Genomic DNA, 13,283 nt, shown 5'->3' with positions numbered 1-13,283 from the left:
TTGCAATTTGAAGACGTCAGTGGATTGGTTGACTGGGGTGTTTTAGTGGACACTCATGGCAAGCACGGGGAAATTGTTAGGGGGCTCCCGCTCCCCGTAGTTGAGCTTTCAGTTGAGCTGAACCCTTATGAGGGACAGCAAGCTCCAAAGCGAGCATATTGTTTTCTCGATGCTTGTTGGACAAAACTCTTCGAATAAAAAAACAAGAGTGGCGGCTGTGCTGGCTTTCTAAGCAGGGGAGGAGCTTGGAAAGCTTGAGCAGTGAGCACGCTGCAGCGGACAAACTCACGAGACCCGCGAACCTAAACGGAGTCGCGATTTGGTCGAGTTGATGCTCTTGAGCTTGGGCGTCTGCACTGTGCGACGGGGTTTTGAAGACTGGTGAAACCGGCTTATCTTCGCTTCGTTCTCTCCCCAAGGCGGCCGTTCAGATGAGAAAATGGCCAAGCCATCAGCGACACGCGAGAGCGCAGCGTCCTCGGCACCATCACCGGCGACGCCGTCTCTGGTCGCGTCCTTCTTCCACCACCCGCTCCGTCTCTACCTCTCCGCAGCGCTCCTCCGTGTCGCGTTCCTCCTGTACGGCCTCTGGCAGGATGCGAACTCTCCCGTCAAGTACACCGACATCGACTACCTCGTCTTCACCGACGCCGCCCGCTTCGTCTCGCGCGGCCAGAGCCCCTACGAGCGGGAGACCTACCGCTACACGCCCATCCTGGCCTGGCTGCTGCTGCCAACAGCGCTCAAGACGGGGCATCCGCTGTTAGACACGGCCTTGTTCTCTTCCGGCAAGGTGCTGTTCGCTGCCGCCGACTTGGTGGCCGGCTGGCTTCTCGAGCGTGTCCTCGCCAAGTCCAAGTCCATGGATGCTGCTACGGCGAGGAAATATGCGGCCATTTGGCTGCTTAACCCCATGGTGGCTACCATCAGCACGAGAGGCAGCTCGGAGGGCCTGCTAGGAGTGCTGGTCATGGCGCTGCTGTCTGCCGTGATGGCGAGGCGCATCACCTTGGCCGGCTTGTTGTTGGGGTTTGGGGTGCATTTCAAAATCTACCCCTTCATCTACGCGCCCGCAATTGTGTGGTGGATGGACCAAGAGAGGATGGGCAGTCCTTCGGGAGGCGACAAGCCGAGACCTTCCAAGGAGAAACCCTCATGGGTCACGCAGCTGGCGGCATTTATCACCCCCAAGAGGCTCCAGCTGGCGGCCATCAGCCTCGCCACATTCCTCAGCCTGAACATCCTCATGTTCTTCATGTAAGTCTCCGTCTTTTTTTCCTCCATCCCCCCACCACCCCCTTCCTTCCATCCATCCCTCCTCCAACTCCGAACCCCAGCCGTACTAAAACCACCGAACCTCATCACTCCAATAGCTACGGCCCCCCCTTCCTGCAGCACACCTACCTCCACCACGTCACCCGCCTCGACCACCGGCACAACTTCAGCCCCTACAACACGCAGCTCTACCTCGCCTCGGCCGCCGTAACCCCCGCCGCTGCCGACGCTGCCGCCGCCGCCGCCGCACCCGCGCCCACCACGCTCCACCCCCTCCTCCGCTCCCTCCGCGTCGAGTCGGTCGCCTTCCTGCCCCAGCTGGCCCTCTCGTGCGCGCTGATCCCGCTCGCGCTCGCCAAGAAGGACCTGCCCGCCGCCATGCTGGCCCAGACCTTCGCCTTTGTCACCTTCAACAAGGTCTGCACGAGCCAGGTAAGTCGCTTCCTATTTCCTTTTTTCCCCTTCCCCCCCTCCTTTTTTTTCTCCAGGACTAGAGTTCAAGGAGAGATGATGGCGATAATGATGATATAATGCTGATGCCGACGGGGGGGTTGGGGTTATAGTACTTCCTCTGGTACATGGTGCTGCTGCCGCTGTACCTGCCCCGGTCGTCGTTCCTCAGGGACAAGCGGCTGGGCTTGGCCGCGCTGGTCCTGTGGGTCGCTTCGCAGGCGCTGTGGTTGCAGCAGGGCTATCAGCTGGAGTTCCTGGGGAGGAGCGCCTTCTTGCCCGGTCTGTGGCTTGCGTCGCTGGGGTTCTTCCTTGTGAACTGCTGGATCCTCGGGGTCATCATTGGCGATGTGGCCCATCAGTCTGGGGGAAGTTCGTGATCCACTGTGGCCTTCAAGATTGTGTGTATTGTTTGATCTTGTACGTGTATGTTAGTCACATATGTCGGGTAATCGGGTATGGTGGCATTTCCTGGCTCAATCAGCCCATCAGTGTCCGGTGGTATCAACTCGGCCGGCGTTGGCTGCTGTCTGTCGAGGACCAGTCCTGTGCGAACAGCATCGAATTCGAAAGCAGCATGAAGATATCATCGTGCAATAGGTATGTCCTCCGTGCCCGCGAACCCAGCCAGCAACTCTCCCAACACCCACATACCGGCGCGCCTCGGGCACATTAATCACGCCTGCCCTCCTTCGCTCAACTCCATGGGTTATCATCCTTGCCAGACTCCCAAATGCCACAATATCCCTAGCACGATTGATAGCCGTCCTCCCATTTTGAAATGACAAGCAAATGCAAAATAAATAGCCCGACGGTTTTTTGCCGTGTTCGAACCCCGTACGCCTCCCCTCTATCATCACCCCACAACCCCCGGTATCAAGGCAAGAAAAAGCAAGACAAAAGGACTGGCACGCCACACCACCTTGATGGCAACTACCACCACCGCCCATACTGGCAAGAGGAATGAATCACGAAATCGCAATGCCCGCGCTGAGCAGAGCGTAGTTGGACAGCTTCAGCGACATCGCCCTCGACTTCGGAAACTCGGGGTTGATGGTCACGCGCCCGTCCTTGCGGTAGGCGACCTCGCCGAACGATTCGGACAGCTCCCCGAAGCGGGCGTTCGGCCGGGCCCGATTCAGCTCGGCGATGATGGCGTCGCTCCAGACGCCGGAGCACCATCCGTCGTGGAGGAGGAAGTACGGGTTGAGCGGCGGGAACGGCGAGTCTGCGGTAGAGAACGTGCGTGGGATTAATCACCATTTTCGTGCCACCCAAACTAGTAAAGCAGCAAAGCACAGAGAGGTGTGGAGAAGAAAAAGATTAAGCAGGCAAGGGGTGCGGGTGCGACTTACCCAAATCCACATAGCGGATCCGGAGGTGCTCGACCGACTTGATCCTTCCCAGGGCCCGGATGCCGGCGATAACCAGCTCCTCGAACGCGTTGATGAAGCTCATGTCCGTGATGCCCGACCCGGATTCGTTCCAGTGCGCCGCGTCCCGACAGCAGTTCTTCACGGTCAGGTCGATCGACTTGAGGCGGCTCTGCCTCGGGTCCTTCTGCCTAGCCACGAGATCGGCGAAGAACTGCTTGCAGACCCGGCCCGTGTACGAGAGGTGCTCCAGCGTAGGTGATGCGGCGGCGACGGCGAGTCGCGAACAAAAATGCAGCCGGCTGGACACTTTGATGAAATAAGACGGGAACGACAGCTCGCGGCGGTAGTCGCCCTCGATGCAGAGGTCAAGGCTGGTCAGGCGCATCGGTTTCACGAGGATGTCGGCCATGCTGAGATAGCTCTTGGACTTGGGCTTACTGTACGACGCGTGCCATTCCTTCAGGTTGGGCAGCGCCGACATGATGGTCTCGAAGTCTTCCTCCCACCGTATGAGGTTCCACTGCCCCTTGCAGATGAGCGTGCGGACGGAGCGGACCGTTGGCATCGCCCGGGCCTCCTTCCGGCGGGACTCTCGGGCCCAGTGTCTCACTTTCGGCGCCTTCTTCCTTTCACCTCCTTGCAGTGTCAGGACGCAAACTTCCGGGAGGGCTTCCGCCACAAAATGGAATGCCTCCTCGAGGGAACAGTTATCCACGGGCAGAACATAGGACGCGCTCGTCAGGCCGTCGGGCGTGACCGTCGGGAGCGTGTTCGCATTGGACAGGGCCAGGGGCGAGCACTTGGGCTGGAAGACGGGGAACCATAGCTCAATGTGCTTGACATAGGATCGCAAATGGGGCCTGGTCGCCAAGTAGTCAAGCGCGGCGTGCAGCGACTCGACCGAGGCCTTCAACTTGATGTGCCGGTACAGCCGCTCTTGTACCAGCACCCTCCATGCCCCGCTCACCAGAGATAGCTCAGACAGTTCTTTCCTGCGCGGGTGCCGCAGAGCGGTACCCCATCGTGTCACTGAGCTTTTGGACGTAGCCGAGACTCGGAAACCAAACAGATGGTCGAGGATACACTCGTGGATCTCGGCGGGGAGGTCATTGAGGCTGAGGCGGGTGCTGGCGCCGGTCCCGGGGGAAGGCAGTGTAAGCAGGCCCGCGGGGTCCGCTGCATCGGTGTTCAAGAAGCGGCTGGCCGGGCAGCTGATGCAGCGCAGTTCCGTATTGCGTGGCTCCGGGTGGGGAAACGGGGTGCTGCTGGGTCGGGTGGGAGGGATGAAGTCCTGCATGCGCACCGGGTCCAGCGGCGGGCTCGGCGTCCCCGGCGATACCGGGTTTGAGGCCGTCGACATAATTGAAGTGAGCTCGGCGGTGGCGTTTCCCTCATCTTCTCGGTGTGTTGATTGGGTTCGCTCGGCTCGGGCAACACGGGTGTTAATAGTCAGGGTGTCGGCATGGCTGCCGTCGTCATCGAGGGGCGTTGGCGCGCCTGGTGGATCCATTTTTTGTAGCCGCAGGAGCGTCAATTGCTTTCACTCGTCCGGCGGCTCTCGGAGCACCATGGCAGAGCAGGTGGCTTCCTTGAACCTGGGGCTGGAGGCGGAACGAGAGGGCACAAGTGACGAGGGATCGGGGAGAGACCGGGCAGAGATAGGACGGAGAGGAATGGTGGCTGAGCGACTTGGTCCTGACGCGGGCCGGGATCTTCCTCCCAGTAGGATAATTGGACGTCGTCAAAGAAGGAAAAAGTAAATGGGATAAAAACGTTGCCGATATGTTGCTATCGCAGTACCAGTCAATGATTCGGTGGTGGGTCAAGGTTTTTCTCTCGCGCTGCCTTCTTCATGTTGGAAGCGCAGTTCGGCTGGCGGGCTGGTCGCGTGGATGGGCGGGGGGTGTTCGGTTCGGCTGGTGCGATTGTGCGATCAAGCCGTGCCGCCTGCGCCTGCGCTGAAGTGCTCCGTCCTACGAGTAACGACAGGTACCTTCCTTACTGGTGGTTGAGCGCGCAGAAAAGAGGTAATTTACCTGGTAAATACGTGCATTGATGCCTGAATGAGGTAAGGTAGCCATTACCCAAGAGCTGCATACAACCGCCGTCATCCCTAACCTCTGAACTGGTGTTCTTCAGTTCCTACCTCAGGTAAGAAAAAGATCTCAGAAATGGCTGGCAGCCTCTTGCTTGTGGAAGCACATCGTCTAATGCATCATGTTTGAAGAGGTGCCGCCCAGTTGAGTCTTTCCTGAAAGCCCATGTGGGCAGGGTAACAAAGACCACCTGACATGAGTGGGCGGATAAGAACCCTCTTGAGGAGAAACGAGGCCCGCTTTCAGGCATTGGTGTCCTTCCACTCTGAACAAATTGTGTAAGATATATCGTTTTACTGCAGAAATGTGATAGGCACCCACCGCAGCAGGTTCTCTGGTAGACAGGAAGACTCAAGGTGCCTGTGTTTACCTTAGAAGTATTGTATGACGCTACCATGATGTTTTAGTGGCACACGAGTACGGAATAAATAACCTGAGGTATTACAGAAAATTACAGGAAGCACTCCAGATAGATGTTAGGCCAGCGTAGTCGGCAGGGCTGAGGTCGAAATGGAAGGAGAGAAGGGAACACACGCCTGGAACAGGGCTTCAGCACTGGGGCTCGACGCAAGGCCAGAATGCCCGGCTCCGTTCCGGGGGAAGGGTTACGGAATACCTGGCACTTGGGGAATGAACATGGAAACGGTAAACCAATGCAACCACCGAGGGAAGTTGGGTGTGCCTCAGACATCGTCAAGCGGCCACCAATTGTCATCCCACGCCGGTCTCCGTGATCACCATGTTCCGGAGGTAGCCGTCGGCGGCTGTGGAGCGGCACGGCCGGCCACGGGCCCCGCCGAGTGGTGGTCCCGCCCAGCTGGGTCCCGGCTTTCGTTCCGCCGGCCGGAGCGGACGGCGGCCTGTGGTCAGCATATTGGAGGTCTCCGCACCCCGTCCTCTGCAGCCATAATTCGTAGGGGGCCCCTTTCCAGGTCAACTTCCCTATTCACCGGATCGCCAACAAGCATTGTAGATATATCCATACCGTTGGGGTGATCGCAGCCGGTGGCCTCGCTTGGCATTGCTTGTCTCGGTCAGCTCCAGGGCACGGCGCTGTCTGCTTTGAGCCTCGCTGTTCACCAAGAAGATCTGGGCCACGGGGCCAAACATCAGCACAGCGGCAGCGTTCGGGAGAATAAAGGCTTGGCGCTCGGTAAGTGGGCGACGGACTGGGGTCGAGCCCGGTGTTTCAGATGCTCAAACTTCGCGTCTGCACTCGTACCGTCCGAGTTGAAACCGTCTGGGGAACAGCCCGTAAGGGGATAAAACAGAGGTTAAGAGAGGCGTCGCTTTATTGGTGGGCTTCCCTCGTCATGACACGACGGCGCCAGCTCCTGGTTGCGCAAGTCGCACTCAGGAACGAGTGTACTGTACCTACCTGGTAAGGTAGTAAGCTGATACACTCCCTACCTTTATTCGCCCACATTAAGTCCTTGTGGCATCCGAGCAACTTACTATTCAAGGAGCGCTCGTCTGTTAGCGAAGTGTACAGTACCTTCAGTACTCCGTGTCCCGTGCTCCGGACTCCTCGTCTGATGTGAACCGCTGCGGAGTGTGGAGTGTGGAGGCTTCTGCCTGAGCCCCAAGTAATCGCCTCAGCCAATAGGGCAACGCTAACAGCTGCCTTGAGTGGGTTCCGTTTCTTCCCCACCTCCTCAGCTTGAGAGCTGAGATTGATTGCCAAGCCTTGAGTGTGTCGGGGGTCCACGGCACCTTCCTCGAGCCTCATGGAGCCGCACCCCGCTGCAGTGCGCAGCGCAATGGTCAATTGGTCCAGCAACCTCCTGTGTAGTGTACAGAATACTGCGATATGCCAGATATGATGTGCTCTTGGCTTTGTCAAGCCCAGCAAACCTGGCATCTTGCCCCGCCAGGCACCCGGCAAACGGAGCCCGCATGAACATGCCGAGACGCCGCCGTGGATCTGCCAAGCAGGTCGACCACCACCGTCCTTACGGAGTAGTTACTCTGTAGTTATCCTGACCAGCCCGTCCAAGACGATCGCTTTATGGGCCGGATTGAAGCGCCGCTCGACCAAGAGGCTCCCAAAGCTGCGGTGGCAAGCGGGCCGGCGGCTAGAAACCGAGAGCCTCGCCAATACACTACACTACTACTGACTGATAGTGGCACAGACCCCGACCACCGGCGGTGGCTTTTGGCCGGCATTCCCAAACAAGCTTCGGAGTCTAGTCGATGCGGACGCGAGGTCATGTTCGGTTCATCCGAGTTTCCCCCACCCCTTCGAGAAGCCCGGGCAGGCAGGCGGATCGGATGGCCAAGCATGACGGAAACACAAATCTCACCCCGCTCGCGGGTCTCAATCCCACAATGGAAGTCACCCGAGTTGGGTGTATTGTGTATCTCGAGCGTTTGTGCGCCGTTTGAGGTCAATGGGGACATACAACTCGTCGAAACCTGCAGCCGCCCCCGAAGTGGAGGAAACGGCCGCTGTGTTTGACTTGGCGTCCACGCAGTCCAGGGGAACCACCCTGGCTCGATTCACCCCCTGGACGGTGCAACACGCTGCTCGTACCACAACAATGAACAGCCGCGTTGCTGGGGATCGGGATCCTCGCTTCCCATAAGGGCGCCTCCGTGAGCCGCCAATCTTCATGCGAGCTCCTTCAGTTAAATAGCAGCCGGCCTGCTTCTCTGTGTCAGGAGCATTGTTCTTGTCATTAACCTATTGTCCGTTCCGTTGCTTGCTTTCCTTGTCTTGCATTCATTCTCTTCTCCTCTTGGGCCAAGGTAATCATCACCTTCATGCCCCGTTGCTTGACCTTCGTTTCCGTGCCGTGCATTTTATAGATATCTCCTCCTTCTTCGAGTCTGGAATACTCATCCCAGTTCTCTTCTTCTCTTTCTCGGGCTTCTCCATCTCGGGGGCCTTGCCGCTGGCGGACATTATCCTTCTTCTGTCTTCGATAATCCGTCCACTCTTTTCACTTCACCCCTGAGAACAAGCACCACTGCCCACCGCAGCCATGGCCGGCCGACTGCTCGCTGCTCTCACCTTCGCCCTCGCCGCCCTGGGTGCGTCGGGCCTCCCGCAGCCCAGCAAGGCCGAAGGCTTCTTCCTCGGCGTGCCCATCTCCAACCCCGAAGCCAAGAACGCCATTCCCCACAAGTACATCGTCGTCTACAACAGCACATTCAGCGACGCCGAAATCCAGGCCCACCAGGATAGCATCATCAAGACAATATCCAAGAGGAACGTCGGCAAGCGCAGCCCTCTGACTGGGAAAGTCCTGTCGCCCCATGTCAGCACATTTAGCATGGGCACCTGGCGTGCCATGGCCCTCGAGGCCGACGACCTCATGATGAACGAGATCTTCGCAGCCAAGGAGGTTGACTACATTGAGCAAGACGCCTACGTCAGCATCGCTGCACAGCAAGTCCAGTCGCAGGCAACCTCAGGCCTGGCCCGCATCAGTCATGCGAAGCCTGGAGCTACGACATACGTCTTCGACAGCAGCGCCGGCCAGGGTATGACTGCTTATGTGGTGGATACGGGCATCCTGGTTACCCACAGCGAGTTTGAGGGCCGGGCGACCTTCGCCGCCAACTTTGTCGGCGACAACCAGGTATGCTGAACTCTAGAGCATGTCTAGGGACATATACACATACGGGGAAAAAAACAGTTTACTCATGTCTCGTGCCAGGATACCGACCTGAATGGCCATGGCAGCCACGTTGCGGGTACCATCGGTGGCAAGACTTTTGGCGTCGCCAAAAAGGTCAACCTGGTCGCCGTCAAGGTTCTGGACGCCAACGGCTCTGGGACGAACTCGGGTGTCATTGCGGGAATGCAATTCGGTAAGAACGCTCTGCCTGGACACTTCCGAGCAGCAAGTGGAGGGAAGAAGTTCAGGGGCTAATGTCTCTGGAATAGTGGCCCAGAACGCGACTGGCTCCGGCCTCAGCGGCAAAGCCGTGATGAACATGTCCGTCGGCGGCTCGTTCTCGCGGGCCGTCAACTCAGCCATCAATCAGGTCGCAGCGGCCGGTGTCGTCCCCGTGGTTGCGGCCGGCAACGAGAACCAAAACGCGGCGAATACCTCCCCGGCCTCTGCCACCGCTGCCATCACTGTGGGCGCCATCGACCAGACCGACGATACCCGCGCGAGCTTCTCCAACTTCGGCCGAGTCGTCGACGTCTTCGCCCCCGGCGTCAACGTGCTGAGCGTCGGCATCCGCAGCAACACCGACACCCAGGTCCTGAGCGGCACCAGCATGGCCACCCCGCACGTCGCCGGTCTCGCCGCCTACCTGATGGCGCTCGAGGGCATCACGGGCGGCGCCCAGGCCGTGAGCGACCGCATCAAGCAGCTCGCCCAGGCGACCGGCGCCACCGTGGGCAACGACGTGCGGGGGACGACGACCCTGATTGCCAACAACGGCAACCGCAACTAATAAGCTGCCCTTTTCAAGAGCTGCTGCGGGCGACCTGGAAGTCGTTTGGACTATGGAATTTCTTTGGGGGGGCAGCGGGTCCTGTATACAACACGCCCACACGCACGCCTTCTGGGTGATTCTGGGTGATGCTTGGGAAGCTCCAGCACATATCATTTGTACATATGACTTTTGGTTTTTTTCACCATCTTGGCTTTGAGCGGGCATACATACATCCTGGGCGCTGACTACCGTTTACGGATTACCGGTTGGATTCGTAGAGAGGAAGCCTGCAGGCAAGCAGGTGAGCAAGCAAGCGAACAACGCAATGCACCAAGTATCCGCCTCGCTGGAATCCAAGACACAAAGATACGTCAGCACAGCGGCAGTAGTGCATCGGGCAGGGGGCTGACACTCATCAGCCTGAGCCGGAGAATCTTGCTCGTTTCAGCAGCGACTCGGTTTCAGACAGGCGACGGCATTTACACACACACACACGCCCACACTTGTAGATCTAGGCATGCCGCGAAGACGGTTGCTCATGTCGATTCGCCCAGAAGGCAGCTGATGCATTGATAGACGTACGGACGGTTAAGCTGGCCTGCTCGTTCACCCCAAACGAAAGCCAGCAAAAGCGCAGGAGGACAACAAGGCCCCAGCAACCATCGATCGTCTCACAGATCTGGCTCACCCGCCAAGCCGAAACAACATCCACGGGACGACACGGCCTATCCAAGGCTCATCTAAGGCAAATAAATGTACGCAGTCCACCGCTCAGCAAGTCATTCCGTCAAGCGAGAAGGGAAGAAAAGACCCAGCCGAGGGCGTGCCCGGATTCCAGGCTACTTGCCAAAGGGGTTTCATATCAGCACATCTTCGGCACAACCACAGCCATCGAGCCTTTTTTTGTCCCCCTGGAAGGAGGGGGGAAAAAAAGGCGGCTGAATTGCAATTTGACATCCGTGCTTTCTTTCTTTTCATCCATCTGCTCCGATCACACTTCGGAGTCGATGCAAGAAGTGATCCACCGGGACTTATGAACAAGGCCGGAAGGAAGGAATCAAGGACGTAGATCTATTATGTCAGTAAGGTATTAGGTTGCCCCCAAGAGTCCTCTCAGAGCCTTGATTTTAGGCGTCGCCAAAAACCCGAGTTTCGCCAGTCGCTCGCTCGCTCGTCATCGTGTCCATGACCACACTTTTCAGGGTGGGTATGTCATTAGGAAGATGTCTAGAAGAACGGGAACCAGAAAAAAAAAATGCCTTGCTCTCGCTGGCTGTTGCGTTCCATAGCACGTCTCACAACTCCTCGTGGCCGAGGACTGACGTCGGCTTCTTGACGCTGCCACCAAGCGAATTGTCGAGGCCGTCGAAAAATTTGTTCAGGTGAGCGCCCAGAAACCATGCAGTTCCGACCTGTGTGTGTGACAAGGGGGGTTGGTTAGTTCAACGAGGCACGTCTCCACGTCTCCACAGCGGGGCGGAGAATGAAATCTCCCGTCATCCAAAGCTTTCTGTGTAAGCTCAGCTCGGGAAGGGCCAGGAATCGCTCACCATGAGGAGGCCAATGACAACCAGGGTAAACACGGCAGAAAGCACAAGCAGGATGGCATCCCCCGTGTCCATGCCGGCCTCGTTGACCTGCTTCTGGCCGGCTGCGATCTTCTTGGGGTCCTGCGTGGGGAAGATGGACTCGATGAATTGTTCGATCTGTGGAGAGGGAAGCTTGTTAGCGGAGCGCTCGTCGCTCGCGGCGTGGGGCCAGGCAAATTGCCAACATTACCTTGGCGCACTGCATGCTGATGGCCAAGAAATTGGGGTCCCTTGGATCATTCTTTTTGTGTATCCTCCTGGCGTATCTCCGGAACACGTCGCATACCACACGCAGGTTCTGCGTCGACTCCAACATCAGCCTGCACGCGTCGCCCTTGGTGATCTTGACGTTCCTCTCGAAGATGTCCGGGTTGCGGAAGACCAGCTCCAGAGTCGCAATGGCCATGCTCTGGGGGATGGCGACGAAGTTGAACACGCTCTGGTCGCGGATGCCGGCCATGTAGAAGAGGCATTCGTCCGCGTGCTTGAGCGCGTTGAGCACCAGCTCGGAGCTGCACTGGAGCGCCTTCTCGCGGTGCTCGGGGGCGAAGAGGTCGTCCCACTTGTCGACGTACTTGCTCCAGACCTCCTTCGGCCAGAAGCGCCGCTTGTCCAGCCAGTCCTCGTGCACGTCGCGGATGATGTTGGTCTTCTGCAGGAACTGGCCCATGCTCTCGGTCAGGTCCATGCGGACCAGCAGCTGCGGGTTGGCGAGCTCGCTCTTGACAAAGAGCCGCGTGAGACCCTCGCCCACCAGGCCGGCGACGTAATGGCAGTAGAGCTCGTAGTCGGCTATTGTGTTGACTCCGTTGATGTTGTGCTCGGCGTTCAGGGCGTAGTCAGCCATGCCGTTGCCCATCTTCACCGTGATGTCCTTGATGATTTCGTAGTAAGGTTTCTTGACCTTCTTCAGCTCCACGATGACGTCGTCAAAGTGCACGAGAAGGTCCCGGTCCTTCTCGTTAGGGCCGTTCTTGTCGAATGTCCAGCCGTCCTGCTCCATGTACTTGTGGAAATTCCTCAGCAGCGGCTCCTTCTCTTTGATGTCGATCGTCATGTCGTCCTCGATGGTGTCGAGGCCGCGGAGGACCAAGTAGAAGAGGCAGACCGGCATCAGGAGCTCGGGGTTGAGTTCTTGAATGACGGCGGCGAACGACCGCGAAGTCATGTTGAGGTAGTGGAAACATGACTTCTCTGTCGCCGTCTCTTTGGAAGGGTCGCGTTTATGCACCGGCTCGTGCCATACTTTCCTGGAGAGCGGGATCAGCAAGCGCCTCCCTCGGCGCGTGGGACATTCCGGAAGGACCAGGACGAACCATTGAATGATGGACCGGAGCTCGTTTGGATGGAAGGCGTAGTAGATGGCTTGCTTAGCGACCCCCATGTTTTCGGTGTCTCGGCGGCACGAATCGTCAACGCAGCAGTTAGGGTTCAGATGGGGGGAGTCGCTGTTGACACACTGCGGCTCTGACGGGAAAACGGTCGAAAAGCCCAAGAATTACCGGAGACTGCGATCGGGAGGGCGTGTCGTTGCAACCCTCGCAACACCCGGTTTGCGCTGAACTAAGCTGGCAACCGTCAAACCCCAGGGTAATTGAGGCAGGGAATTGGAGTGCACGCGCGCTCAGAATCCCCCTTGTGGTTGCGGAGAAGCCCAGGCAACGCGGTGTCGGTGCTCCACAGGAAATTGTGTGCTCCATTCGGCCTGGACAGAGATTGGAGCTGTGGTTAGTTATCCGTACCTGGCAGACCCGGCATAATGGTGGGCTGGGGACCCCACTTTTCCCCATGCCGGAATCCGGTTCAGCACGCTGTTGGTCAATTGATGAATGCGGCCAATGATTGTGAAGCCCCGTCCTTGGCTCCAACTTCTGGAGACAGCCGCCAGGACACTGGACACACAACAGCACCACTGCAAATGTACGCAGTATGTCAGCCTTACATGCCAGGATAATCGAGAAGGAAAGGGGAGCAATGGCAACCTTTAAGGGGTCGTTACCTCACCTCGGGGGGCCGTCAACTCCATCAGGTCAGCGGGCACAAGCAACCTACGCGATAACCACATGAATTCCACTTGTTGCCTATGACAGGGACAGCATGAC

The 13,283-nt window shown here is 58.1% G+C and overlaps 5 protein-coding genes across 5 annotated transcripts; 2 read left to right on the top strand and 3 right to left on the bottom strand.

Annotated features, from left to right (window-relative positions):
• Positions 1-131: 131 nt before the first annotated feature.
• THITE_2116926 (glycosyltransferase family 50 protein) lies at positions 132-2,010 on the top strand (the record flags this gene model as incomplete). Its single annotated transcript, XM_003654110.1, has 2 exons — positions 132-1,257; positions 1,374-2,010. Coding segments are annotated over exons 1-2 (1,246 nt in total), but the record flags the coding sequence as incomplete, so codon positions are not given.
• Positions 2,011-2,601: 591 nt separating this feature from the next.
• THITE_2116925 (uncharacterized protein) lies at positions 2,602-4,747 on the bottom strand. Its single transcript, XM_003654109.1, has 2 exons — positions 3,081-4,747; positions 2,602-2,953 (listed from the first exon to the last, which is right to left on the bottom strand). The coding sequence occupies exons 1-2, from the start codon at positions 4,459-4,461 to the stop codon at positions 2,694-2,696; spliced, it is 1,641 nt and encodes a 546-aa protein (XP_003654157.1). The 5' UTR covers positions 4,462-4,747; the 3' UTR covers positions 2,602-2,693.
• A 1,161-nt stretch (positions 4,748-5,908) lies between these two features.
• THITE_2129654 (uncharacterized protein) lies at positions 5,909-7,101 on the bottom strand (the record flags this gene model as incomplete). Its single annotated transcript, XM_003654108.1, has 8 exons — positions 5,909-6,095; positions 6,183-6,366; positions 6,420-6,437; positions 6,516-6,565; positions 6,653-6,670; positions 6,702-6,772; positions 6,849-6,981; positions 7,052-7,101. 8 exons carry the CDS (start codon positions 7,099-7,101, stop codon positions 5,909-5,911), a joined length of 711 nt encoding a protein of 236 aa, XP_003654156.1.
• A 745-nt stretch (positions 7,102-7,846) lies between these two features.
• Positions 7,847-9,967, top strand: THITE_2116923 (uncharacterized protein). The gene is made up of 3 exons (XM_003654107.1): positions 7,847-8,781; positions 8,860-9,013; positions 9,090-9,967. The coding sequence occupies exons 1-3, from the start codon at positions 8,182-8,184 to the stop codon at positions 9,608-9,610; spliced, it is 1,275 nt and encodes a 424-aa protein (XP_003654155.1). The 5' UTR covers positions 7,847-8,181; the 3' UTR covers positions 9,611-9,967.
• A 674-nt stretch (positions 9,968-10,641) lies between these two features.
• Positions 10,642-12,875, bottom strand: THITE_76823 (farnesyl-diphosphate farnesyl transferase). The gene is made up of 4 exons (XM_003654106.1): positions 12,498-12,875; positions 11,372-12,431; positions 11,143-11,298; positions 10,642-11,004 (listed from the first exon to the last, which is right to left on the bottom strand). Exons 1-4 carry the CDS (start codon positions 12,563-12,565, stop codon positions 10,888-10,890), a joined length of 1,401 nt encoding a protein of 466 aa, XP_003654154.1. The 5' UTR covers positions 12,566-12,875; the 3' UTR covers positions 10,642-10,887.
• Between the last annotated feature and the right edge of the window lie 408 nt (positions 12,876-13,283).

This window comes from Thermothielavioides terrestris, chromosome 3 (assembly GCF_000226115.1).
Source record: "Thermothielavioides terrestris NRRL 8126 chromosome 3, complete sequence".
NCBI lineage: Eukaryota > Fungi > Ascomycota > Sordariomycetes > Sordariales > Chaetomiaceae > Thermothielavioides > Thermothielavioides terrestris.
Note: the sequence above shows the minus strand (reverse complement) of the source record. Positions and strands in the feature narration are given on the sequence as shown.

Excerpts from the sequence above, each read along its gene's own strand:
- THITE_2116925 (XM_003654109.1), bottom strand. The coding sequence starts at position 4,461 with ATGTCGACGGCCTCAAACCCGGTATCGCCGGGGACGCCGAGCCCGCCG. Across the intron at positions 2,954-3,080 it reads GATCCGCTATGTGGATTTGG|ACTCGCCGTTCCCGCCGCTC; the intron begins GTAAGTCGCACC and ends TCTCTACCGCAG.
- THITE_76823 (XM_003654106.1), bottom strand. The coding sequence starts at position 12,565 with ATGGGGGTCGCTAAGCAAGCCATCTACTACGCCTTCCATCCAAACGAG. Across the intron at positions 11,299-11,371 it reads TCAGCATGCAGTGCGCCAAG|ATCGAACAATTCATCGAGTC; the intron begins GTAATGTTGGCA and ends CCCTCTCCACAG. Across the intron at positions 11,005-11,142 it reads TTGTCATTGGCCTCCTCATG|GTCGGAACTGCATGGTTTCT; the intron begins GTGAGCGATTCC and ends TCACACACACAG.
- THITE_2116923 (XM_003654107.1), top strand. The coding sequence starts at position 8,182 with ATGGCCGGCCGACTGCTCGCTGCTCTCACCTTCGCCCTCGCCGCCCTG. Across the intron at positions 8,782-8,859 it reads ACTTTGTCGGCGACAACCAG|GATACCGACCTGAATGGCCA; the intron begins GTATGCTGAACT and ends GTCTCGTGCCAG. Across the intron at positions 9,014-9,089 it reads CATTGCGGGAATGCAATTCG|TGGCCCAGAACGCGACTGGC; the intron begins GTAAGAACGCTC and ends TCTCTGGAATAG.